This window comes from Physella acuta, unplaced genomic scaffold, assembly GCF_028476545.2.
Source record: "Physella acuta isolate Inbredline_101_S28 unplaced genomic scaffold, ASM2847654v3 ptg000151l, whole genome shotgun sequence".
In the NCBI taxonomy this organism is placed as follows: Eukaryota; Metazoa; Mollusca; class Gastropoda; family Physidae; genus Physella; species Physella acuta.
In genome coordinates this window covers 1,073,795-1,100,814 of record NW_026731670.1, presented here as the reverse complement: position 1 = coordinate 1,100,814, position 27,020 = coordinate 1,073,795, and the positions used below count along the sequence as shown (strand labels likewise).

The 27,020-nt window shown below is 33.2% G+C and overlaps 2 protein-coding genes across 2 annotated transcripts in view; one reads left to right on the top strand and one right to left on the bottom strand.

Moving 5' to 3' along the window:
- Positions 1–2,966, bottom strand: part of LOC131935663 (fibrillin-2-like) — a 49,334-nt gene extending 46,368 nt beyond the window's left edge. The window contains exon 1 of the mRNA XM_059292182.1: positions 2,909–2,966. Coding sequence (XP_059148165.1) covers positions 2,909–2,966 — 58 coding nt within the window. The remainder of the gene's footprint in view (positions 1–2,908) is intronic.
- Positions 2,967–16,255: 13,289 nt separating this feature from the next.
- Positions 16,256–16,711, top strand: LOC131935662 (DNA-binding protein HEXBP-like). The gene has a single exon (XM_059292181.1). It carries the CDS (start codon positions 16,256–16,258, stop codon positions 16,709–16,711), a length of 456 nt encoding a protein of 151 aa, XP_059148164.1.
- Positions 16,712–27,020: the final 10,309 nt, after the last annotated feature.

The following is a 27,020-nucleotide window of genomic DNA, read 5'->3' as shown; positions in this document are numbered from 1 at the left end:
TATATATATATATATATATATATATATATATATATTATTTTTTGAATATGTATGAAGATATGCATATTTGAAATACTACTGTGTACGTGGAGTTTTTATTTTATTTTTCTCAATCGTTTCTCCCTCGGTATTAATTGTCACAATATGCAATAACCTAGGATTACAGCGTGGATCGGGCTTACATGAACGTCCGACTGTTAAACAGATTTACTTTCAAGCTTCCCCAACGAAATAAAATGTATATAAAAATATATACTTTTATCGGAAGCCGGCCGTTTTCACGAAAGACACGTACTCGAATGCCGGTTTCCAAAATTGACACTTGCCCGAAATGGACAAATCCACGAATAGATATTCGCCCATATGTCGAATAAGCTCAAGCGGGGCTAAAAGGGTACAGCTCTATATGGTAGACTATCTAAAGACAAAACAGACATTATTTCATGACAAGACGCAAATGCACATGCGAAAATGACAGTTGGATTTGACCAGAACGGAAAGGTCCCAACTTGTTGAGCTTCGTTAAAAAATGAAGTGTTCGTTTGATAGGTACAGGCTGCATGCTAGGGGCGACTATTCGGGCGTTCGATTTTTAATAGTGTTTACTGAAGTGATCCCTTACATTATAGAAGAAATGCTTACAGTTTTCTAAATATAGCAGAGGTTGTAAAATGTGTTTTGGTAAGCGTCACTGCTTTTAGTTAACATTATGTTTGCGTGTACATGTACAGCTGTTTATAGTGTAGGTAAGGGAAGATTGCAAAAAATACGGTAGATTGCAACTCGCGATACAGAGATGATTATTTATTAATTTTTAAATAATTAAATTTCTTAAAAATAGAATAGAACCTCGTAAAAAAAAAATAATTAAACACCATGTAAAAAGCAAGCACTGTATTTTTTTAGAAATCAAAAATAGCGGTCACCGGAAATTACTCAAGATTTGACAAAAACAGGTCTTATAGTTTTTTGTGAAATTTCATCAATATATATATAAAAAAGTACAAGTTATAAGCTTTTGAAGAAAACCGGAAATCGCTGAAAAAAATGAAACACAAATAAACATTTGATAACATACATGATAACATGTATGATATTTCGTCAACCTAGCTGTTACAGTACTCAAGTTACTGTCTTACAGAAATACAGACACAGGGACACCCAAGCACACAGACAAGATTGCAAAATTAAGTTTTTCACACTCAGGGAGGTCTAAAACGTCGAGATTTGTGAACATCTCGATAACTATTTTTCGTACGATTACAATAATTCCTTAATGCTCCGTATACGAGAAAGTAAAATTCAAGCATTCCTCACAATTGTTTAATCAGCTGCGCTTCTCTACTCGTAGATATCAACCCCCCCCCCCCTGTGCTACCTAGCATGCATAGGAGGGGTAGTAATTCTTGAGTTCCGTCTCAGTGCAGAAAAAAAATATCATAGTTTTCGTTGTTTAAAAAAAATGTGTGTGTGTGTGTGTGTGTGGGGGGGGGGGGGGGGTTAGGTTAAGAGATCAGGCGAATGCTAGGAAGTTTTTTTTCTTTTTAAGGAAGAGTGTATTGTTGGTTTCGGTGTATTACTACAACCATTAACAAGCAGAAAAATAACAAAAAAAATTGAAATCATTTGAGAAAGACTGATCGCTCTCCCACCCGCGTGTTGTGTGTTGTTGTCCAGTTTAGGTTTGGTACGTGTATATACATATGTTTAAAAATATGTACAGCCACCCCACTCTTTAGTTTACATATTTTCTACTACAAATATCTATAACACCATAATTTTGCGAAATACAATATTATTGAAGTTTTCTTTTTCAATTAAAACAACGATTTACAATAAGCATTAGCACTATTTGATTGGCAGAGCTACGATGCCACTAAACACCGTAATGCTTGAGGCCTACACCAAAATCCTACCATAAAATGAACATTTTTTTAATTGAAAAATACTTTTTACACAAGCTACAGTGTTGATTATTCTTAAAACACTAACCAAATACAAAATGCTACACGAATAGTAATGTGAAAGATAGGCACACGTTCGAATAACTTCTATGAATCATTACGTTACTTTACATATTCTACAAGGGGTGGGTGGGAGCAGGAGTCATAACACAAAGAGTTTATTGTGGATTATGATATTCCTTTTAATAGCTAAATAGAGTGGGACTGTAAAACTTATTTATATAGTTGAGTAAAGAATTTCTTACAATCATTTCAATATTCGAATGTGGTTTAATATATAATTTCAACTCGAAACTAATTTTATTACTTTAAGATGCCACTAAATACCTTATTTAATGTAATATATATATGATCCAATAACGCTCCATTAGTAAGCAGAAAAGAGGTTTTCTAAGAATTATTGGAACAATTAAAAAGAGGCTTATAACAAGCAGTAGCTAATCGGTTCTAATAAAAATATGTCCTGAGATTTTTTATTAGGAGGCCTAAAACACTGTTTCCAATAGTCGAGTACGTGTGTGGGGGTAGGAGGGGAGGGGGGGGGGGTAATAGCTCTTCTTGAACCAGTAAGAATGGTGCCCATATTGTACATTTGATAATTAAATTAAGGCCTGTATAACTCATGTTAATAGTCTAGAGGGCAAATCGTTGATTTTTTAAATATTTATTTTTACAAACAGTTTTATGTAGGTGACTTTACAGGTTTTCGCTTTAAAATATGAACATCTAACTTTATTATATGCGCTATGGATCAATATCTAAATGCTCGGTAGCAAACGAAATGCCAGAACAAAAACCAATAAAATACATGTATATCTAATATTGCATATACATTTAATAATGACTTAATTCTATGTGGCCCCTGAGGAGCAAAAGGCTGCACTCAAATTTCTCTATCGGGCTTGATTTTTTCAGCAGCCATCTTTAAACCCTTCCTCTTTTACTGTCCTCCAGGATTTTCTCGGCCGTCATATTTTCCTCTTCACCCCCAGGGGTTTCCATTGTAGTGCTTTGCTCGTGACATTGCCATCTCCCATTTTCAGGGTATGAGCTATCAATCCCCTTCTACGGGCTACTGTTTGGTGTGTTGCCACAGATCTTTATTAAATATTTTGTCTGGCCATCTTATCTCAACATCTGTTTGTGATTGACAGCAGCCTATGTGTAATTGTTTTAGTAACCTTCCAGGTATCCTAACCTTAAAGCAACACTGTTTTAGCATTTGTGTTAACGATCTTATCTTGCTTCTTATTATTAGTAATCCCTTAAAAAATTATTTCCAAACAATGTGCTTTAACACTTTATTTACGGAATTATGTTCTGAATGAAATTTTTACTTAAACAATGTGTTACTATATTGCTTTTAGCACATTCAGAGCATATGTCGAAGGAATTTTCGTTTCATAAATTTTTAATTGCCCAAACATATATTGGTATTTATAAGTACTGTCAGGAATGTAGGACATCTTTTTTTTACCAAACCAGGAACTAACGATACAATTTATTAACTAATAACATGGCAATCATTATAACAATCACTTTTTGTAATTTTCACACATAAATACAGCAAAAAATTATATTTTGATTACGATTTTAACTGGATTTTCTATCGGAACACATCTTAGCGTCAAACGCAGCAAATGTTGCCGACATGACATGCTCCCTCAATCTTGTCTGTGGTCTTTCTGGTGTAGCAACGGTTGCCGAAATGAATATGCTTTTGCTGGAAGCTTCCAATAGCTAGTTCAATGAGCCGCATTACCAAACAAAAGCCTAGTCATTCAGCACGCAACTACTAGTAATACTAGTATAATTGTAGTCTACTAGAATGTTATGACAAGTCTACACTACAGTGCAAAATTCATAAATAGAAGTGAGCTCAATGTGTTTAGGATAGCCGTAGTGGCCTACTCTTTTCTGTTTACTGATTAAAATTTACCTTATAGATTTATACTATATGCAGAAGTATGGACTATCACTAGTCTACAGGTATACATTAAGTAAATGCTAGTTGTTGTAGGCAAGACAGTTTATTACAGTAAATATAACTAACAAATTAAATCTTACAACTAGAACTAGGCTTTGGTATACAAATGAAGTATACTAAACCTTGTAAACGAGCCTGCAACTGATACCTTTGTTCTTGTTATTTTTTTACTACTAGAAATTAACATGTAATTACTATGTTTCTTGGGTAAACCATATGCTAACCTTCTTATAAATGTGTAAATATCATTTTTTGAGAACATTGCGATAATTAATTATCAAGACAATATTTATGTAACTCCACATAAAAAAATCTGCCATTTTCTAAAAATCCTAAAAAAATGACCGTGTGCCCTGACGGCACTTATAAGTCCACTTGTAAACATCGGTCTAATACAAAGACAATTTGATTAAAATGTGTATAACTAGAAGTTAAACGCGTTTGCCTGACTATTGAAGATGCCAATAAAATATATTTGGGGTTGAAAACTTGAAAAATAAGGTAAAACAAAGGGAATTCAGGAACGAGTGTTACAAATGTACAGGAAAAGTGTGAATTACCGATATAGCAAGACATTGAAGTGGTGCCACACCAGAAATTTTCAAAAAACATTGATACCTCCGACTACCGGCGACTCAGGGGAGATAATACTATTAATTACTTCAATAATTTTAAAAATTCGTATTAAATTAAAAATAATACAGGCACTTAATTAAAGGAGTACTTATAAGTACCGTCAGTAGATAAAGGGTAAAAGTGAAAAATAAATTTAATTGATCCTATGAAATAAATTTTAAAAGTTAATTTTTCTAAAATCTTTTTTTTTTAATCTAAAGTGTCATATATATGTGAGATAATTCGATCCATATATTAGACAAGCGTATGTGTTAAAACAAACACCATACACTATTTATCAAGGTCAAACTTTTAAAACTAATTCATAAAAATACTAACACATTTAGGTTTTTGTACTTTTAAATTTACGATAATTATAAAAATATCAAATACTAAATCTTTTAAATCTTCTACTTGATAACATGTAACATGATTTTTCGGCATAAATAAATAAATAAATATATATATATATATATATATATATATACGAAATAATCTTATCTCTCTCTCTCTCTCTCTCTCTCTCTCTCTATATATATATATATATATATATATATATATATATATATATATATATAGAGAGAGAGAGAGAGAGAGAGAGAGAGAGAGAAACAGAGAGAGAAAAGATTATTTCGTTTAGAACAACTATACATTATAATGTTTGAAATATCAATTAAAATCAATCTTAATTCTATAGTGTATCTCTTTGATTACAATATTTCTCTTTAAAATAAACAGGCATTTGTAATCTGATGGAAAACCACCAAGTCTTGTTATTAAATCTCTCGTACAGCTGCTGTATGTAATTACAGAAACATGAAAAGAATAGCTGTCTTTTCATTTTTGTTAAGTTAATAATAAAAATTAATAATGGTCGTATCAGCATAATTTCTGTCTAAATTAGAATTGACAAAAAAATATAATTTGAGATTAGCTGATTCTCTTTTATACAAACTGCTATTTCGATAATTGCTAGGCTTGGTAGTATTATACGTTCTTCATACTAAGACGCTGTTAACTCAAATTATAGTGTGTGTAAATATTTGTCGATACATTTTAATGTTGACTTACGGTATCTACATAACCGTTATTTTCGTCTTTTAGATTAATAATAAATAATGTGCATGATTGTAGCAAAAATTATACTTGTATAGTATTTTTTTTTCATTGAATGTTTTACTAAATATTTTTTTAAAGGGGCAATTTCTGTAATACCTTTTTACAACTTAAAATAATTTTTATAAATTTATTTGCAAATAAAAGCCGGAATATATGTCAATTCGAGGTAAAAATACTCAAGACAACCTGCATTACTAACTTCTAAACGGAGCTTTCACACGTATAATTGTCAAAAATTAAAATACTTTTATAACGGAATAAAAAATACATGCTTAAAAATACTCTTTCAAAAGAGTAAACAAAAGCTATCATTTATTTACCTGTTTACTTAGAAATTTGAAGTGGCGTTTTAATGCTTTATCCAAATTTGAAACACGTGTAGCTTTTATGCATGTTAATATCTGCACAATCGGAAATATATTAAAAATAATAAGTAAAATAACTTTTTTTAACAAAATTAACCCTTATAATAATTTATGAAATAATTTTTTATTTTTTATTTAGTGTTTTAATAAACATGGAAAAGACTAACGCAACCTCCGGCTTAAATTCACTGACAGTTGTTGATGTTTCTGATGATGTCCAAAACATTGTCAATGTAAGTGTCAACTTTATTATGATCACAGTTCTAAATTTAGCTGGAGTTGTCGGGAATATCCTAACCATTGTTATAATTGTGCATAACGGATTAGGGGAAACAACCAGTATTAACTCAAACGCATTGGCTGTGTCGGATTTGTTCTTCTCCTTGACACAATTATGGCGGCAACTCGCAGAAATTTTTACAATACTTTAATTTAGAAGCAGGCTTCTACATAATTATATGTCGGTTTCGCTGTATATTTTTTTCGGATGGAACCAATAAGCCGTTTGTATCAGTGTTAAGATTGCAACTATAATAGAGAGAATGGTAGCCGTGGTTTTTCCTTTTGCTGCATCCAGATTTATAACACCGTTTCGAATTAAAGTTGTTATAGGTGGAGTTTTTCTGTTTTCAGCTGTATTGTATGTTCCCCAAGGTTTTATTAATGGTTATACGTGGAATATATCTATTTATAAGGCATATATATATATATATATATATATATGTATATATATATATATATATATATATATATATATATATATATATATATATATATATATATATATATATATATATTTGAGTTAGAGGGTTAACATCCAACGGGACGGAGAACGCTCCTGATTCGATTGGGTGATCAAATATAGCAACTCAATCTAGCTACGGCCTATCGTACTCTTTAAAACGATCTTAGGAGCCATAGTACTCACGGTTGAGCCCAAGGGGCGCCGGGGAACAGGATTCGATATAGTCAATGATTTTGAAATCAAAGAAAATGTATCACCCTTAACAGAAATTTAAAAATTATACACATTACGTCTCTATAGATATATTATGGATAAGATGAAATATTATAGGACCCCAGGCTATCATGTAAGCACCATGGCGCCTGTGTTATTTTTAGAGCAATCTACAATATAGACAAAATTGTACACAACATTCGATGATTAAACTAAGCCAGCGACCGTACGCGGCGCCCTTGCAGTTATGTAATTGGGGTCTTCCGATGGCGCCTTGCTACGCTTCAGACACCTAGACGGTCATCGAAGTATTACTGTGCATTCAAGGCTTTTTTTTACAATGCCTCTGTAAACACAATCCAAGAAATATAAGGAAGGCATTGTTTACATTTTAATAACTCGGTTTTAGAAAACAAGGTCACGCGTCTACGAATATAGGATTGGTTACGCATTGATGAAACCCTATTAAAATATTGCGTCACACTTTCTTGGAGACCGCGGTACCGCGAGGTCGGGAAACCTATTATTCAACAAAAGTATTTAACGTCGCTGTGATTTAAATTTCAATAGACTGTAAATTAAGCTTAAATCCTCCTACAACTAAAACAGGTTATACGTTGTGATTGTGTCGGTATCATAAATAAATGTCGTGTTTTTTTCAGCATTGATGTTTTTTACGCAAACACCATGGACGTTAACGGAAATCAAAGTGTGACAAATATACGCATTTCTCCAACTTGTGACATTTCATACGATGCACTTTTAATGGGAAATTTAATTATCAACTGCATCTTATCACATGTGTTTGCTGTATTTGGAATATTTGGAAATCTTGTTACAATAATTATTTTGTCGTACAATGGACTACATGAATCCACAAACATTATTTTAACAGGGCTGGCTGTGTCTGATTTGTTTTACTCAGTGACTAATATATGGAACCAGCTACCAGCTATCGTTGCGTATTTCAGTCTTGAAGCAGCAATTAACATTGACGCATATTTCAAAGTTTATATGCTAGGATGGAACCAATATGCTGTATGTATTAGCATTCACATGGTGACACTGATAGCTATAGAAAGAATGATTGCTGTGTGTTTTCCATTCATAACTGCAAGTGTCCTAAAGCCATATAGGATAAAAATTCTCGTTACCGTTGTTTATTTATTTGATGGAATTATATATATTCCACGATGTTTTATGTACTATATTAGCTGGACCTTTTATAGCGTAACTAACAGTACCATAGCGTATACAACAATATCTGATTTTGTTTGGAGTCAGGGATTTTTCATTTACAACCAAGTGTTCATGGTAGTTTTAGCAATTATTATCCCATCAACAACAATATTAATCTGCACGATCATGATTATAATAAAACTGACCATTGCGTACAGAAACATAAAAAGCATGTCTTCGTTTGACGCTGCGTCTAAACGAGTTAAAGACATCAGATCTGTCAAAATAACACTTACAGTTTGTCTGATGGTTATAATACTTGTGTTAGTTCCTACAAACTTTTACACCTTTACTGGTGGCGACAGAACTCTGTATAGCCTATACTGCTCTTTACTAGTACAACATTTGGTTTATCTGATCTATGAAATAAATGCTTCAATTAACTTTATCATTTACGTTATAATGAGCCCTAAGTTTGCTAACACATATAGAAAGTTGTTTTTGTGCTCTAAATGAAAACATCGTTTAGAAACCTACTAGTCGTCCCGGCCAGGCCTGCTCTGGCTTCTGTGAAAAACCCTTCTGTTAAAGAACCATTACCTGTGTGTTTAGTAATCATCATAAACCCGGCATTGCCCACCCAAAACACAACCAACCAAAACAACAAAACGCAAACATAACGCTAACACAATTACAAATACAAACGAAAACAAAAACCTAACAACAAACCCAACCACAATCACAAACACCATACGAACACAAAGAAAAAACAAACGAAAAAACAAACGAAAACAAACCAAATCCAAACGCAAAACCAACCACAAACACAAACCCAAAGAAAAAAACTCAAACGAAAAAGCAAACGAAAACAAACCAAATCCAAACGCAAAACCAACCACAAACACAAATACAAACCCAAAGAAAAAAACACAAACGAAAACGAAAAAAGAAAGAACAAAAATGAACCAAATCAAAACACAACCACTAACGCAAACCCAACCTAAACACAAAGAAAACACTAACGCGAACATAAACGCAAAGTGCTCACAGTCTAGCCCGGGGCAGAATCTCCTGTTTCAGCTTAATAATCGACTATAGTACCCCAACTTATTCATAGTCTTTTGCACTCACTTAAACGAACGTAGGTGCCAAACCAAACCAAATGAACAAGTTTAATACTCCAAGCTTATTCGTAAAATACCTACAACATTTTCACTTGATCAATCCCCGCTAATTATGTAATTATTTTTTCCCAACACCAAAACAAAGTAATAAAAAGTAAATTCTTTTCCACTAATGCAATGTTTTATCAAGGGAAGTAATTGTGTTTTCCTAATTTATCAAAGGGAAGTAAGTGCTAAAGGACTAAATATAAATAATTTTCAGACATAATAAGAATTTTTGTTATTTTTTTAAAATTGTGTTTAATGAACATGCCGACAATTATTACTATCAGTTTGAAAAATGAAAATTATTTCCCAACACTTTCAATAGTAGTTTTTTAACTCATAAATTTAGACTATGAGCACGATAATAGTCTAACACTTAAATCCATAGAAGTATGTCAACGACAAACAAACTTATTTTACATACAGAATTGAGCTTTATATATTAGATTGTGCCAAAGAAAATTGTAATATTGTATAATCATTTTAACAATGTCTTGTATTATGTATACATTATAAAACTAGCAATAACTTTTATATGCATCAAACTGAAAAGGTGGCTTGTAATAGAGAAATTAATGCTCAACAAAAAAAATAGGTTCATGTATTACAATACTGAAAAGTTTATATGTAATTGTTATATCATTAATATTTATGATTTTTATTATGTAGCAGTTTTTTATCATTCAACCGCTTTTACACTTATAATCTGTTCAATATACATTTTTAGAACACAAATCCCAACAAAGTCAATTTTATCTGGAAAGTTATTTCCACAGAGCATGGGTATTTTAGATTTCAAAGTTAAGGACCATAAATTGAACATTTTAGAAAACAAACATGACTTTTTGCCTGGAGCGCCTGCTAAATAGACAAGATTTTAGAAATTTTATAGGGGTGGCCGCTACTGAGCTGGAAATAATAAATTACCTACCTACTAACACCCTACTATAGTAGAATTGCCACTTCTCTTCCCCAGCCCCTCCATGGTAGTAGCCATTTCTACAGATTGCTGTAGCTTTATAATACTTACTAACTGGAAAAGTTTGTTCAGTTTGTACTCAAAAACATAAGATTAGTAATATAACACATATTTAGGTTACATTTTGCTCTCTTTTGAGTGTTAGGAATTAGGATGCGCTAACTACGTTTCGACGCATGGGTACTCATCAAAAATAATCTAGTACGTAAAAAGGGGCGTGGTTTTCTGCCCAGCGAATCAGATTATGTTACGTATACCCATATTTCATATTTTACACATATAAGTTGATCAAATTGATGCTACTTATACCCATATTACATATTATACCAGTTTAAGTTGGTCAAGTCTGGTACATATGTCGTAAATGTAAACAAATTGTTTAAGTAAATACTTTAAAAAATACATTTTAAATGTTATTTAACGTTTTTCGTAAATGTTTATTACTTGCGCTCTTTATTTATTATTTTAACATAATAAAATATATTATACATAAGTACATTGAATTTTTGAAATGTAGTACAAACGATTTCATATTTCAATACAAATTGTAATTAATGTTCAGCACAATAGTAATATATTTTTACAAAAAATGTTTGTCCTTGTATATTTTTACATTTAAAACAAATGTATTGTTTGTGAAGCATAGAAAAGTAGGTATCCACAATATTGAATTCTTGAATAAGCAGCACCCACAATATTGAATTCTTGAATAAGCAGCACCCACAAAAACTATGGGATCTTTTTTGAAAATATCAGTGTGCTATATTTATTTTAACGTAACAGGCCCAAAAGACAGTAACGTGTTTTATGCATGTACAGTCTCTTATCACATTGATATCATTATTCTTTATTTTTTATGTATTTTCTAATGGGATTGTCTTCAAATGATTTAACATTTTTTTAATGTGTAAGAGGATCTACGATATATTCATGGCAAAAGAATGTGCATTGTTGACCCACCTGTTTCGTAAGGATCAGTTGTCTAGTTAACAACGTAATGATCTTGCAAAAAGGACATTGTTCTTACTACAAGTCAAATGATGCCTAATACATCCAATATAGTAAAATATTTAGGTTGTATCTCGATTTATATCCTGAGACCATGCACGCCTTTAACAGAAGAAGTGTAAATATAACGATTGATATTTCTAAACAGAGTTTCTTCAAGGCATCTCTTCGGGAGGATGGGGGTGAATTTTAGTTCGTCACCCCACCCCCCCCCCCCCCCCCAGAAAATTTCAAGTGCTCCCATTCTAGTGAAAAAAGTCTGAAAGAAATACTGGTGCTAAAGAAGACATGTATTACTTAAAATATTTTATTTAATTGTATTATTTAATTGTATTATGCTGCCTGCTCTGTGTGTTATTGTGGGGAACATTCTAACTATTTGTGATTTTTTGTTTTGGCAGTGTTGGATATATTTTTCTTAATTCCTCAACTACTTAAATCACTAGAACCAAATCACGTATGATTAGCAATGAAGCATTTTGCTAAATCTAGGCATGCTACTCAACTCAACTTATTTACATGGATGGAACCAGTATGCTGTGTGTATGAGTGTCCTAATGGTTACTGTCACATCTGTTGAGAGAATGATCTCTGCGTTGCTCCAAGGTTACTTATATTATTTCTTATACGGTTCATTGTCACTAGTTTATTTGTATCTGCTTATTTGTATTTTCTGCAATTTTTATATTCCAAATGCGTTTACACATTAAATAACTTGGATGTACCACGATAAGCTTAATGCTACAATTCCGATTCTAGATATCGGTACTTTTCTAAAATAATTACCCAAACCTTTTTGACATATACAACACTGGAAATTTTGGCGTAGTTGCTATTTTTACCCAAATATTTGGAATCAACACAACGTAATATATTGAAAATTAATACTTTCCAAAACTTCACTTTAACCTATGATGAATGTATCATATTGCGATGACTAGAGTTTTCTTCATCTTTGTAAAAACACTGCAATGGTAATGTTCCTCTAATTTCAAATATAACAAGTGCTATTCAGTTATGTAACACACACAATTTATTAAAAAGAACCACACATTAATATATATATATATATATATATATATATATATATATATATATATATATATATATATATATATATATATTTCCCCTGTTCCTTGATAAGGTGTGATCCAACTGTCCAACTATCGAACTGTTTTAAGCAGGTTTTAAAAATGAATAATTTCCATGTACGAAAAGGCTTACATTTATTTGTAAAAACTATTTATCATAATACGTTAGGCTGTTTTTTGTGTAGTTTTATTGTAATGTCTAGTTGGTTATTACAGTATACATTTATTATTGTTTTGACGGTATAGTTTTCTTTCAATTTAAAAAAAAAAACATACACTCCGGAATGAAATATATATAGCCAGGCTCTATAACTGTTGTAACTCCAAAATTTCGTCAAACGACATGAATTATGTTGATTTTTCATTTACATGAATATAACTTACTAGATAAATGGCCCGTTGAGGAAGGGTACAACGGGCGCTAGGCTGATAGTGCTGTCTCTTTTCTCTAAACTAAAACCATCCCACCCCCCCACACACACACCCCCACCCCCACCCCCCACCCCCACCACCCCCACCCCCCACCCCCACACACCTCCACCCCCCACACACCACCCACCCCCACCCCCACACACACCACCCCCCACCCCCCACACACCACCCACCCCCACCCCCACACACACCACCCCCACCCCCCACACACCACCCCCCACCCACCCCCACCCACCCACCCCCACCCCCCAAAAAAACATGTCTACCGTCCCATTCAACGAAATATAATTATATACTTTTTCCAGTGTCCGCCCCCTTCCCGAAAATTCTACCCCCGCCCCCGAAAACCTCAAGTACCCCCACCCCCACCACCCCCACCCCCCACCCCCACACACCTCCACCCCCCACACACCACCCACCCCCACCCCCACACACACCACCCCCACCCCCCACACACCACCCCCCACCCACCCCCACCCACCCACCCCCACCCCCCAAAAAAACATGTCTACCGTCCCATTCAACGAAATATAATTATATACTTTTTCCAGTGTCCGCCCCCGAAAATTCCAAGTACCCCCCACCCCTCTCCGGGGAGGAAAAAGTCTGAAAGAAACACTGGTGTCGCGCTTAGCCACTACCCGAAGAATTGCATTAAAGAAATTGCAAGAAAACCACTTTTTAGATTAGACACATTAATTAGGCGGTAATTTTATTATAGAGTATCGATGAAGAAATTTCTTTTGAGTTGGGGAGGGGGGGGGGGCTCAGACGTTCTTACGCGTGGGGTGGGGCTTCGCCCCTACCCGAAGAATTGTATGCAAGAAACTCTTCACGCAAACCATTAAGATTAGACAACATTTCCTTTTTATTCAATGTTAACGCGAAAATCAATGACGTCATATAACTGTGAGCACTCTCTGGGTTTGAGATTATTTTCTACTCTACGCTAAATGTGTCGACGTCATATTTCGTTTTTCGAATTACTGTGCATGTTTTTATTTTGCTTGTGTTTTCTCTAGAGCGTTCTTGTCAGACAGAGCGTTCTTGACAGACAGAGCGTTCTTGTCAGACAGCGAAACTATTAGTATTATACTTTAGCTATTTTTTATTAAAATAATGTAAAAATATTACTATTTCTTAACATCGTATATATTAGAGAAGATTCATAGTTCTTTAAATTAAATATTTAAAAAAAAAAGTATAATTTGTATTTTTATTACATAGGTGCTTCCAAATGAGCCAAGCTTCCTTTAGAAAATCATTATCTAAACATTTGCCAAAATTTGCAATATATATTCGAAAGTAAACAAAAATATTAAAAATCAAACTAATGTAGTCAACTCACTAGATGTAACATGTTTCATACACATTGACACACATATATTAACCCATATTAAAAATATAAGTTTATTTTTATATATTTTAGCAAACTAGGAATTGAAAGTTTCATAGACAATGAAATTTATAGTAGCATTTATTTGGCAAATTATTTGTAATACAAACATAAATAGCGAAAGTATCTTTAAAACATGATTGATTAGGTGTTTATAATATATACAGATCTGTCGTATATGAATACATATAACACACGCTACTAAAGTAAAGCACAAATCAATGATATTTGTTGTATTTTTACGAGGGAAGGCTCCGGTAAAAAAAAAACTTATAATACTTGTTAGAAAACAGTTATTTCATTACAGTTTTATTAAGATATCTTTGCATATGCATTTCCATTAAAATAAATTCGTGGAAAAATCTTGGTAACTATGACAACGTCGGTCATCTTGAAAAATTAACCCCATTCGTAGATTTTCCATTATTCATAAATTATTATATTTTAAGCCCAATAAACAATGAATTCATAATTTTCTTCCATATTTTGGGACACTCAGCTAAAAATTTTAAGTGCATATCTTCAAACTAATTTTGTATGAATTTTCAAAATTGTGGGTCCAATAAAAACACAAATTTATTCATTCAAATTTATTCAAACAACGGTTACAATTTTAGGCACAAAGGCCTTTTTTCACATTGGCCGTTTAAACAAATAAAACAATTCAATAACACATAGCAGTAACACATAGCACTAAAAATGTGTAATAAAGAAACAATGGTACATAGCTATCATACATAATGAGATAAAAAAGATAATATAATAGATGAATGAGAAATGTTACAATGAGTCAGTTAGGTCATTAAATAATTTTAGTTTTAGTTTAGATTTGAATATATTTTCAGAATCAGTTAGTTGTAGTGTGGCTGTGGACGTGGAACATGGAACGTGGTGTTGAGTATTGTATTTATGTTGTAGACCCCTTTTGATCCTTTTATTATTTAAGTACTGTATGTATTATTAAATATCTTATTATTATTGTTATTATAGAGTGTTAGTGTTATTGTTGTATACGTCGTATTTGTCTGTTGTTATTTATATACCCCTAGATTCTAGAACCCAACATTTGGGGGTTCGTCCGTTTAGCATGGCGACTACCAGGAGTGCCTGAAGACAGTTAATAAGTGACTTGAAGGAGGAGGGAAAGCTAATCGGGCTGACAGATGACAGTTTGGCGGAGTGGGTAAAGGAAGAGCTGAGGAGGGTAGAAGATGCGAAGGTCGAGGTTGTAGCAAAGGTATGTAACCCTGTACCCCGCTTGAGGGACGTGGCGGCGATGACGGTAGACGAGGACCTGGGTGCGTACGTGAGGCATTTTGAGAGTCAAGCAAAGAGACAAGGCATTGACCCCAAGGACTGGTCGCTCCTTCTGACGGACAAGATGAGTGGACAACTGAAGACTTTCCTCGTTGAGACGGGACTGAACTTGCATCATGACTTCGAGTCAGTAAAGGTAAAGTTATTGACGCACGCAGGTTTCAACGAGGAAAAGTATAGGGTCAGATTCCACCAGCTAGTACCAACACACGACGACATGAGAAGCTTCGCAGTCAACACAGAAGCCGCTTTGAGAGCGTGGGTCCAGCAGTCGGGAATAAAGGAAACGTTTGAGGACTTGGTGAACCTCCTGATAGTTGATCGGATAAAATCGGTTGTTACTTGTGATCTATTGGAGAGGCTGAATGGTGCTGCTAAGGTAAGCGTGGAAGATAATCTTAAAGTTATTGACAACTATAAGAGCACTCGAAACGCTAGAGTAACGAGGCCAGTAAACCAAACCCCTCCGTACGTCGCTGCAAGTTCTACAGCAGAGAGAATACCCTGGCAAAACAAGACACCGCGATCTCCAGGACGCCACACTTGCCCTTCCACAGAAGAAATTGAGTGCTACTCATGCGGGGGAGTTGACCATATAGCGGGAGTCTGTCATACCTCTAGACGAGACAGGAGCTAATCAAGTAAACGACAGGCACGACAAGCTGGTTTACAACCGATGCATGGTGTCAGCAAGGTCAGTCTGAGCAGTAAATGCTACACATGTGGACGTTATGGACACTATGCCAGGGATTGTCATAGCAATAGTAATAGCGGTTTTCCTTGGAGAAATAGGTCAGATAAAAGAGCTGTTGTGGAGTATGGAAACAACAAAAGACCTTATCGGTGCTGTAAGTGCAATGAACAAGGTCATATTGCCAAAGAGTGCAGTATGGATATAGATACAGGCGCCTGTTATAGCTGTAGAAAGCCAGGCCACATACAACGAAACTGTCCCAACGGGACCAGTGGAGCGAGCAACTGGCGTACTGAAAATGTACATCGATGGTCAGATGATCTCAAGTGTTATTGCTGCGGTGGTGTTGGTCACATATCACGGGTGTGTCCCACAGCTCAGCGTGATATGTTAGGAAATTGTTCCCTGCTTAAAGACTCGCATATGAGAGTGAGGTAAAGCACGAAATTTGGAGGCGTATCCTTACAAAGGTAGTGTCCTTGGTAAGTTTTTTGTTAAGATAATTTATTCAATCAATGTAAATTTTTCTTTTTTTTTTTTTTGTACAGAAGCTGTGTATGAGGATTACGGGCTGGAGATGATTAATGTAGTTAAAACGGCTATCGAGAAAGGAACTCAGTTTGATCGCCTTTAAGAAAAGATGACCATCTATGGTGACGTACGCATCTGCCGATGGGCCCTTACACTACAGGAAACAGCCTGTACTGTGAAACATATCAAGGGAACTGAGAACTTTGTAGCAGACATTCTATCACGAGTGTTTTACGCCAACTAGTGTATATGATATTGAGAAATGTATTATTGTTGGAGTATAGTATGATTATATTATGGAATTTACTATTGAGGCATTATAATATAATTATATTGAGAAATGTTTGAGAAAGGTATTACTGATGCAGTTTAGAATGATTATGCAAATTAATTTTTTTATTGTGGCTTCTCACATGTATCTTCATAGTTTGAGATAGTCAGACCAAGAGCTTGATGCCCGGCCGGAGAAAACCATAGTCCACACTCAGGACCGAAATGTTAAAGCTGGATGCGAGCCACACTCTGGACCGAACTGTCCAGGCTGGATACAAGCCACACTCTGGACCGAACTGTCCAGGCTGGATACAAGCCAAACGCTGTGCCCACCGGTCAAAGCGAGGCGTCCTAAGGGCTGAAGAATAAATAGTCGAGCTCGGGCACCAACAGTGGCTAATGGAACAAGAGATGTTTGATCTCTTTAAGGAAAAGAGATCTGAAGGTGGAGGGGAGGGATGTTACGTCCCTTACATGTCCCCTGCTTGTGTGTGTGTGTGTGTGTGTGTGTTGTGTGCTGGAACGACAGGTACCCTCCCTTTGGTGTATAGTTGTATCCCTTGGTTGAGTGTGTTTACATGGAGCGAGAGGTGTTCACGTGAGGTGTGTCAGGTGACGGGTGTCAGAGCGTGTGCCAGTGTGTGAATCAGTTAGTTGTAGTGTGGCTGTGGACGTGGAACATGGAACGTGGTGTTGAGTATTGTATTTATGTTGTAGACCCCTTTTGATCCTTTTATTATTTAAGTACTGTATATATTATTAAATATCTTATTATTATTGTTATTATAGAGTGTTAGTGTTATTGTTGTATACGTCGTATTTGTCTGTTGTTATTTATATACCCCTAGATTCTAGAACCCAACAGTCCTCACGGTAAATCATTTGGTATTACATGTTTTAAATAGCAGGGGTTTTGTGACTCGGCAGTCGTTGAGCACCTTAAGTCTCTCGCAGATATTTTTGTCAACTTAAAAATGGAAATTTTCATTATTAATAAAATATTGTAATATAAAAGGTGATTGGAGGGTCGTAGTCACTCTCCATAGGGAATTATAATAATAGAATTAAATAGGCTTATACAGACCTCGGGTAAACTGCAATTGTTGACTTCTTGAGTATTCATTATAAGTAATTAACGTTTGATACAAAACTTGTACAGTAGGTACAATAATAAAAAGCCACAGTACTTGCCAATCTGGAAACGATTGTTTCCCCATTGAAAATGTGAGCATCCCTACCAACGGTGAAAATACGGGTAGACCCAAAGAAGTGTAAATAAATATATTGTTTTTTTACCGGTCCATTTTATGGTATCAGCGATTGACCTATCTTATAAGCCTTTCTGACTCATAGATTTTCACTATCATAGCTTGATCCTGACTGGACAGTCTAACGGCCGGGTCATGGGTCGAAGGGCAACCCTGGTATGTAGCAGACCGGATATGGAGAGTAATAGCGGGTGGGTGTCATGACCTTATGTCAGTTAATGATTAAACAGTCACAGCTTTAACACTTGTCGTTCGATGTTTGGGGAAAGGTGCAAAAGGGGTCCGGAGCACTACTTACATCAACGGGATCGCCAATAAGCACAAACTTTTGTTTTAAAGTGCTCTCTATCCGGCCCAACTGCGGTAGTATAATTGTTGGCTCTGAAAAGACCCCCCCCGTGTGTGGTGTGTGGTGTGTGTGTTATGTGTGTGTGTATACGAAATTTTGAAGTAAAAAAGAAAAAAAGACAAAACAAAAAATTACATATCTCACGTCATAAATTATATTTTAGTAACCTAAAATGCAACAATAATTAATCAATTTTCTTAGAAATTTACTGTTTTGCCGAAGATATAAACATTGTATTTTTCCAATGCTAGTAATGTTTTGAGCTATTATTTTAAAATAGTTGCCTTACCCTTTTTGGTTTAGTTAATCGATGCATAATTCTGTATAATTATATACAATTGCAAATATTGCGGTGGTTATAAGAATTACAAGCATCACTCTAAAGATATGTGTAGCTATTCATTTATGTAAATTACATAAATATCGATTTTTTTGGTCGCATCAGTGTGCATAGCCAAAAAAAATATAAGGCCTCTAACTTACTTAATGTATGCAATAAAATCAGTTTAAATGAATTATTTAAACATTTTAAAAACATTACATCATTGTCAACGTAATGTAACATTAATGTAAGTGTTACTTGTGTTCTAAATTATGTTTTCAGTTGTTTCTATTTTTTTAACAGTAAATTAATAATCTCCTTCAAATCTATGATAATATATAAAGTTCTCGAAACGTATTTTTCTGGATATATTGGATGATTTTCTTTAATAAACTTTCAATTCAACTAACAATTTTAAATCTCAAATACAGCGATATTTTTTTTCAGCACTGGACTTGAAAAGATTAACTATGGCCTACATTAACCAAAGCGCTAAGTCAGTAAACAGTATCAGTCATATTTACATATATGATATTTCCGAAACTACATTTGACATATTGCTTATTTGTTTCAACTGCGTTTTGATACAAACATTATGTTGTTTAGGGATTCTTGGAAATGCAATCACAATTGTTGTCTTAAAATACAACGGTTTTAATTCACCAACAAATGTTGCACTTACTGCATTAGCTGCGTCCGATTTGTTTTACTCAATATCAGAGTCTATGAATCAACTACCATATATAATAGAGTATTTTGACTTAGATCTAACAAATAGCGTATATTCATTCTTTTCAGTTTATTTTTTTGCTTGGAACCAATATTCAACACAACTTAGCATAGATCTTGTAGTGGTTATAGCAATAGAACGTATGATTGCTGTATGGTTTCCATTTAAAGTTTCACGATTATTGTCTCCATTTAGAATGAGTCTAATTATTATTTCTGTCACCATCATTTTAGTTCCATTTTATTTGCCGTATACTTTTCTTTTCAATTTACTTCTAAAAGTAGTAAATAACAAAACTGTGTTTTATTTCAAAACGTGTCAATTTGCCCTAGAAAATGAATTATTTTATAAGATACATCGACATTATATTTTGCTTAGCACAAATGGAATTATCCCAACCGCAACAATTATTATTTGTTCTTTGATGATAATTTACAGGTTAACTTTGTCTTCTAGGAAGGCGAAGACAATGTTTTCAGGCTCAGTTTCGGAGAAAAGAGTTAAAGATTTAAAATCTATCAAAATTACGTTAATATTGTGTTTCTGTGTAGTAGCGTTGGTTTTAGTCCCTTCGAACACATTTGATATTTATTTTCTATATTACGAGAAGATAATATACAGTTCCCGTATAAAACTAGTAATTTTGTGTTTAATGCAAATTGTTTATCAAATAAACTCTTCAATCAACTTTATTATTTACGTAAGTCTTAATTCAACATTTTATAAATCTTACAAGAAGCTTTTCACATGTTCCAAAACATAGAAATGGGTTTCTTACTAATGCGTATTATTTTGATTTTTAAAAATTATATTGTTTATTATTTCTTAAATTTGCTAACGCTAAATATGTGCATTATTCTTAAATACTGTTTCTTAGTATCAATGTCATATTTATTTTCTTGTATTTGTCCTTAATAACTTACAATCTGCATACATGTTTGAATTTGTCTAACTATAGATTTCATTTGAAACTGAACTGCAATTTATTAACTATGTTATCAATGTTAACATTAGCTGTAATAAATCTTTCTCAATTTATATTATAGTATACTAATAATTTTGGATGAAGTTTACAATGAACTAACAATAAGCATTTCATATTTTATTTAATGTATTAAATGTTATATTTCAGTGTATATAAATAATCGGTGTCATATTTTATTTTAGCTTAATGTTGTTAAACCTGTACATTAAAACACGTGGCCATACACTTTCTTAAAATGTTACAAGCCATATTAAGTTCAGGCAAATATTGATCAACTCTTTTAGTTCTAAAAAAAAGACAATTCTTAAAGGATTTCAAATCACAAGGCCTCAACTTCAAGAAATATGCTTTTTGTTTACTGACTTTACATTCTATATTCTAGAAAAAATACACTTGACCCAAAGATGTTCACTTTTACTTTTGAATTAGCCGTGGTAGTTTTTAACTCGATAAATGTGACAACAGAATTAAACTTTTTTTTAAAAATTAGCCTTTATATACAGTGATCAATCTTTGTATATACAGCAACACATTAGTTATATAAAATACTATCTTAAGACCGCTTGGTATTTTTTGCTTCACAAGTGGTACTATTTGGATTGAAACAGTTATGTGGAATTTTTCTTAATTAATTGTGCTCTTATTTTTAATAACCACACAATCGCCTAAATTGAAAATATAAACTGTTTCCGACTTGAAGTATGTTTAATTAATGAATTTTATTAATTGGTGGATTCGAAGTACCCACTTCCCTCCCCTTATATGTTGCATTATTCTTATATTTGTCCTATATATTTTACATTAGTTTACAGCAACTTATAGCAGACAATAAACTAACAACAGCTGTTAATGTTTGCAAATAAAAATAAATGGTTGTATTAGATACTTCGTAAATATAATTTGATGAGCACACAGATAATATATTAGGCATTAATTATTAGCTGATGTCTGCTCATGTGTCATCTTATAAATAATAAATAGCATGATTGATAGGGGATCCGGACAAAAGGCCGACACGGACAAAAGGCTGATAAGACAAGAGGCCGACAAGACAAAAGGCAGACATTTAAGCCAATAAAACATAAATCAATAAATTTTATTCAACATAATATCTTAATATGATTTTATTTCTTTAATGTTGTTGGAAAATATATTTGAATCAGATTTTAGACCCTGTAATCTAATCACGGCTAAAACTTGCTTGAAGTTTACATTGCAAGTCTTGCGCTAAAAATAAAACTGAATTTAATTATTATATAGCATTAACATTTTACGATGTGATCATGTACTTGAATATTACCCATGATGTATGCACATACAATAAATACAAGATAAATAAAATACTTAAAAAAAACTTTTTTAAAAAACCACGTTTTTCTTGTGGACTAAAAAGTAGAAAATAAATTTTTCTTCCGACCCTAGTGGATCTACCAATGACTGCTCGTAGATTTTGTGTTTCCCTAGAGCTGTGCAGGTTCTTGTGATGACTGTTCATACATTTGATGACAAAAAACGTGGGTACGTTCACCATCACATTTCCAAAACTCGTGTGTTGTGTGCTTTTCGCTTTAATCATAAATCTGCCCGACCCACTGCAGTTACATCTTTGGTTAGTAAATGAACCGAAAAAGTTACTATCGATAAAAATGTATTCAAATTATCTTAAAATAGTAATTAATAGTATCACCTAGATGTTCACTTTTACAAATATATCGTTGACATTCTGACTACTGTAATTTGTTTCGATGGTGATAAAAATCATCAGCACAGTTATTTGTTTTACGTAGACAAAGTTATTGTCCTAAATATTATTTGGTTTTCGCGAGGTTACAGAAGATCAATTCTTTATAGGTATTCGCAAATTTAGGACTTATTAATACGTAAATAATGAAGTTGATGGACGCGTTTATTTGTACTACAAACATAATAAAGTAAGTAATCAGTATAGTACAGTGTGTGGAAAACAAATTAGCATCTATTATAATGTAATTTATAATGTTTGTTGGAAACAGATTAAATATTAAGATAGATACGCAGACCGTCAGCGTTATTTTCGCGGATCTGATGTTTTTAACCCTCTTATTTCTTGCATTATCTTTAGACATTTTCTTCATTTTTCTGTAAGATTCTGTTAATTTTATTACAATAATGAAACTGCAAAATATTATTATATCGGCTGGTAAGAAAACTGCCAATGGCATTACAAATCCTTGAAGGTAAAGAACATAGTTGTTACTTGTAACAAAATCTTTTAAATACATTTGGTCAACCGTAATATTGAAATATTTTGAGAAACCGCGAGTTGTTCCATACATAAAAGCTCGTGGAATGAAAAGTATGCCTGCACACATATAATTTAAAATTATTATGACTTTTATTCTATAGGGATTTAAAACAGTTGCTGCAAGAAATGGAAAACACACAGCTATCATCCTTTCAATGGCAATTAGTGTCACCATATGGACACTGATGCAAATAGAACATTGGTTCCATCCAAATAAATAGGCATTGTAATAAGCGAACAGGGTATGAGCTACTTCCACAGAGAAATATACAATGATTTCAACAAGTTGGTTCACCAATTGGGTAGCAGAGTAAAACAGATCACACACAGCTAGTGCTATTAAGATAATGTTTGTCGATTCGTTTACTCCATCAAGAGTTAAAATAATAATGGTCACAATGTTTCCAAATATCCCAATAACGGAACCAAATGGAATTAAGAAACAATTCACAACAAAACTCGCCGAATCATATACATCAATGGAAACGTGACACAAAGGAAGTTTTGATAAATTTGCTATATGTGTTTCATTCAAAATTTCCATTTTAGCAGTATTAGTTGAGCTATTTGGAAAGGAAAAATATAATATGCATGTTAGATGAATTAACATGAAGAATAACTAAATATAAATAGTTTAATATCTAGCGATAATAAATCACGTGTTTCCGTGACCACAATATATGCTGGTTAGTGCAGTCAACACTATTTCCGAACGCCCACACATCCCCTAAGAAAATGAGCGGCCTTAGGACTAAAGCATAATATCCTTACTAGGGATTTTCGCTTTAGCAGTCGTATCTGTAGAATCCAAAATCACCGTCACATTTATACCATGTTAAAAAAAAACATTTCATTTTCTTGCAGTCCTAATCTAAACATCGTAGCCATTCAATTAAGTAACAGTGAAATGAATATTTTCGAAAAAATGTTACCTTGTACGTCTTTTTGCTTTATGGATACGGTCAGAACAAACCTACTATTTGCTGTGGTGTTGAATACAACGAAGTGCTCGATCCACTGCAACAAACAATATACTCATTTAATACGAAACACATTTTACAAGACAACTGAGAAAGCAATATAGTCTCCTTAACACTAATCCGTGAAAAAAATCAGTTTCTCTCATACACACAGTTAAGGAATACATTAAATAAAATTAGTATTTTACTCTTTAATATAGCGAATATACATAATGTATAGAATATATATATATATATATATATATATATATATATATATATATATATATACATATATATATTTATATATATATATATATATATATATATATATATATGTCTTTCCTATTTTAACATATGTATTTCTTGTTAGATATATTATTCTCTCTCTGCCATAGTAAGTTATCTTCAATGAAATGTGAAGCTGAAATGAGTTTTAATGTAACAAAACATCTACATTCGCGACCTTATTACCAATCATGTAATGTGTATTTATCATTAAGAGCTACCCTTTGAGATGTACATCGAAACACTAAAAAATTTTTGTCCCTGAAAAACTCCGTTTTGGTGGTAAATTTGTTGCTAGAATGCAAGTATATTTTAATGTCATAATGTGTCTACTTTTGTAATTATTTAAAAAAATAATGTTAAAGTTCTTCTTTTATGATATGCTGTACATAATTAAATAAAGCAAGTCAAGTCATTTAATATTAGAATAAATATTTTTTATTGCATTGCATCCATATAAATTGCTTACCTATCTTAGACAAAGACAATACAATTTGAATAGAAATATTATTTTTCATAGTAATAATCACAATTATGTCGTTATAATCAAAAGCTGAGCACTGTAATTTTTCCACAAAATACTTAGCTATACCGTTTTAAAATATTATCTGCAGCAAATTGCTGTGTTTGTCACTTTGTCATTAATTTTACTTCGTCTCATATCAACCTAAAATTAAAGCGAATGTTTGTCTTACCTTCAATGATCTTTAATATATATATTTAAAATAATGTATTCATTCTTTGCTGTAATCTAGAAAATGGTAATACCGTAATTATCTAAAACGTACAATTGTGTAGGTATAAAATCAGTGGAAAATAAAATTTACAACTGTTTGACTTTTAATGAACAATGTGATTTTTTTTATATTAAGCAAAATTAAATAATCTGTGTCGTTATAACAGCGTTTTATGAGAATTTTCTGTTTGAAAACTTGTATAGAATTAAAAATGTTACTTAATTTTCATCAATGCTTATTTTATCTAAGCAGCTAAAAGGTAACAAAATAAACATATTATTTGGATTCGTTGATTTTTAAGAAAAAATAGTAAATATAAAGTAATGTTACTCTTTAGTTGTTACAGTCAATTGGCCAGATGCAGTAGAGTTCAAATATATTTTTTAAATCGGCATGGTGTGGTCAGAGTTATGCGCAAAACTTTTTTATTCCTCAATACAAGTTCGATGTCCATCAGATCTTGTTGGACTTAAACATGACTTTCTGACACAAGTCGGAACTGAGATCATAACTCGAAACCTTCGAAATAGCATCTAAACGCTCTAACCAATATTATATTTTTAATGATTTAAATCCTAAATGTTTGAATTGATAATGAATATTCTATACAACAATATTTTCTTTTTAGGGTGTCCAACTTAAGCATGAAGTATGAAAGGTGTGATAAACCATAACAATTTTAATGTACTTTTAAAAATATGTTTATATATTTTATCAGATATTTTATAGCTTCTTTAATTATTGTACAATTTATGTAAAAAAATACGACTTAGATACGCCGAAAACAACTGACGTTCTACGTCAGTTTAAATCGTTGAATTTGATTACATTTTAAACAAGTTTAATTTAATATGGCTATTCAACTAACGACTACATAAATAATAATCTTTGAACAAGGCGTTATTTTAGTATATGTTTTACACATTTTTGTCGCAAAATAATGGAAACCATAAACAATGCTAATACAAAGATCGGATGAAAGGTGTGGTAATGCATAAAAGACAGACAGTCAGAAAGAGTGATAGACAGACAGAGAGAAAACATGATATGAAATCTATCAAAATAACTTCATCATCATGAATAGCTTAGTCGTTCCGGTTTTAATCCCATACAATTCTTTTGATGTTTTCTTTTTGACGGCGAATCTCGTGTGCTCGACCAAAATTTGATTAAGACAATTGAGTTGATTGTCTATAATATTTTCCAGCTTAATTCATCATTTAATTTTATAATATATTGGTTAATTAATGACACATTTTTGAGATCAAATAAAATCTCTGGAGATGTACCACTAGTCATGAAAGCTGAAGAAGAAGTCGAGTTAGAACGGTTGGCTAAGAAGATTGTTGTTGAACCGGTTGAGAAACCTACTGACGAGGGGAGCTGGAAGGTGATTGCAACCAAGAGTTCAGGAGAGCTTCGTAGTGTCATGGTGTTTGGTCCATTAAATAAGGCACAGAAGTGGGAGCAACTCAATAACCTTGTTGTAGATGACTTGTTGCCAAAACTGGGGTGGTCTGAAAAACATGATGTGTTACTCGTTGCTTATCAGGACATAGTGACCAAGGCCCCGGTACCTGAAGCTAGTGATCCAAATCAAGAACTATCAATACAATGTGCAGTTGATCACAATTCGTACCTGGCAAGCTCGTAAAGTTTGACAGGGAATTGTACTATGAACTCACTACCCAAGATCTAACGTAAAGGCAGAAGCTGTTGTCAAGTCGGTAGAAACACTGGTAGTTAAAAACAGTGAGGGTCGTCGTTTGGCGGTGCTACAACGCAACACGCCTGGTCAGTCGGGTACAGGCCCTATGCGGCCATTCGTCAACAGAGGCAACAGCAATATGTTCCCAGCGCTCCAAAACCTATTGAAACAAACAGTGACAAATGGACATAAGCAAGAAGCTACGACTAGTCCAGACATGATTCCAGAGATGGATTCAGTCTGTCCAGTAGGAAATAAGTTGAGAACGATTTAGTCGGAAGGTGGGGATGCCTAAAAACTAATGTGTGCTATT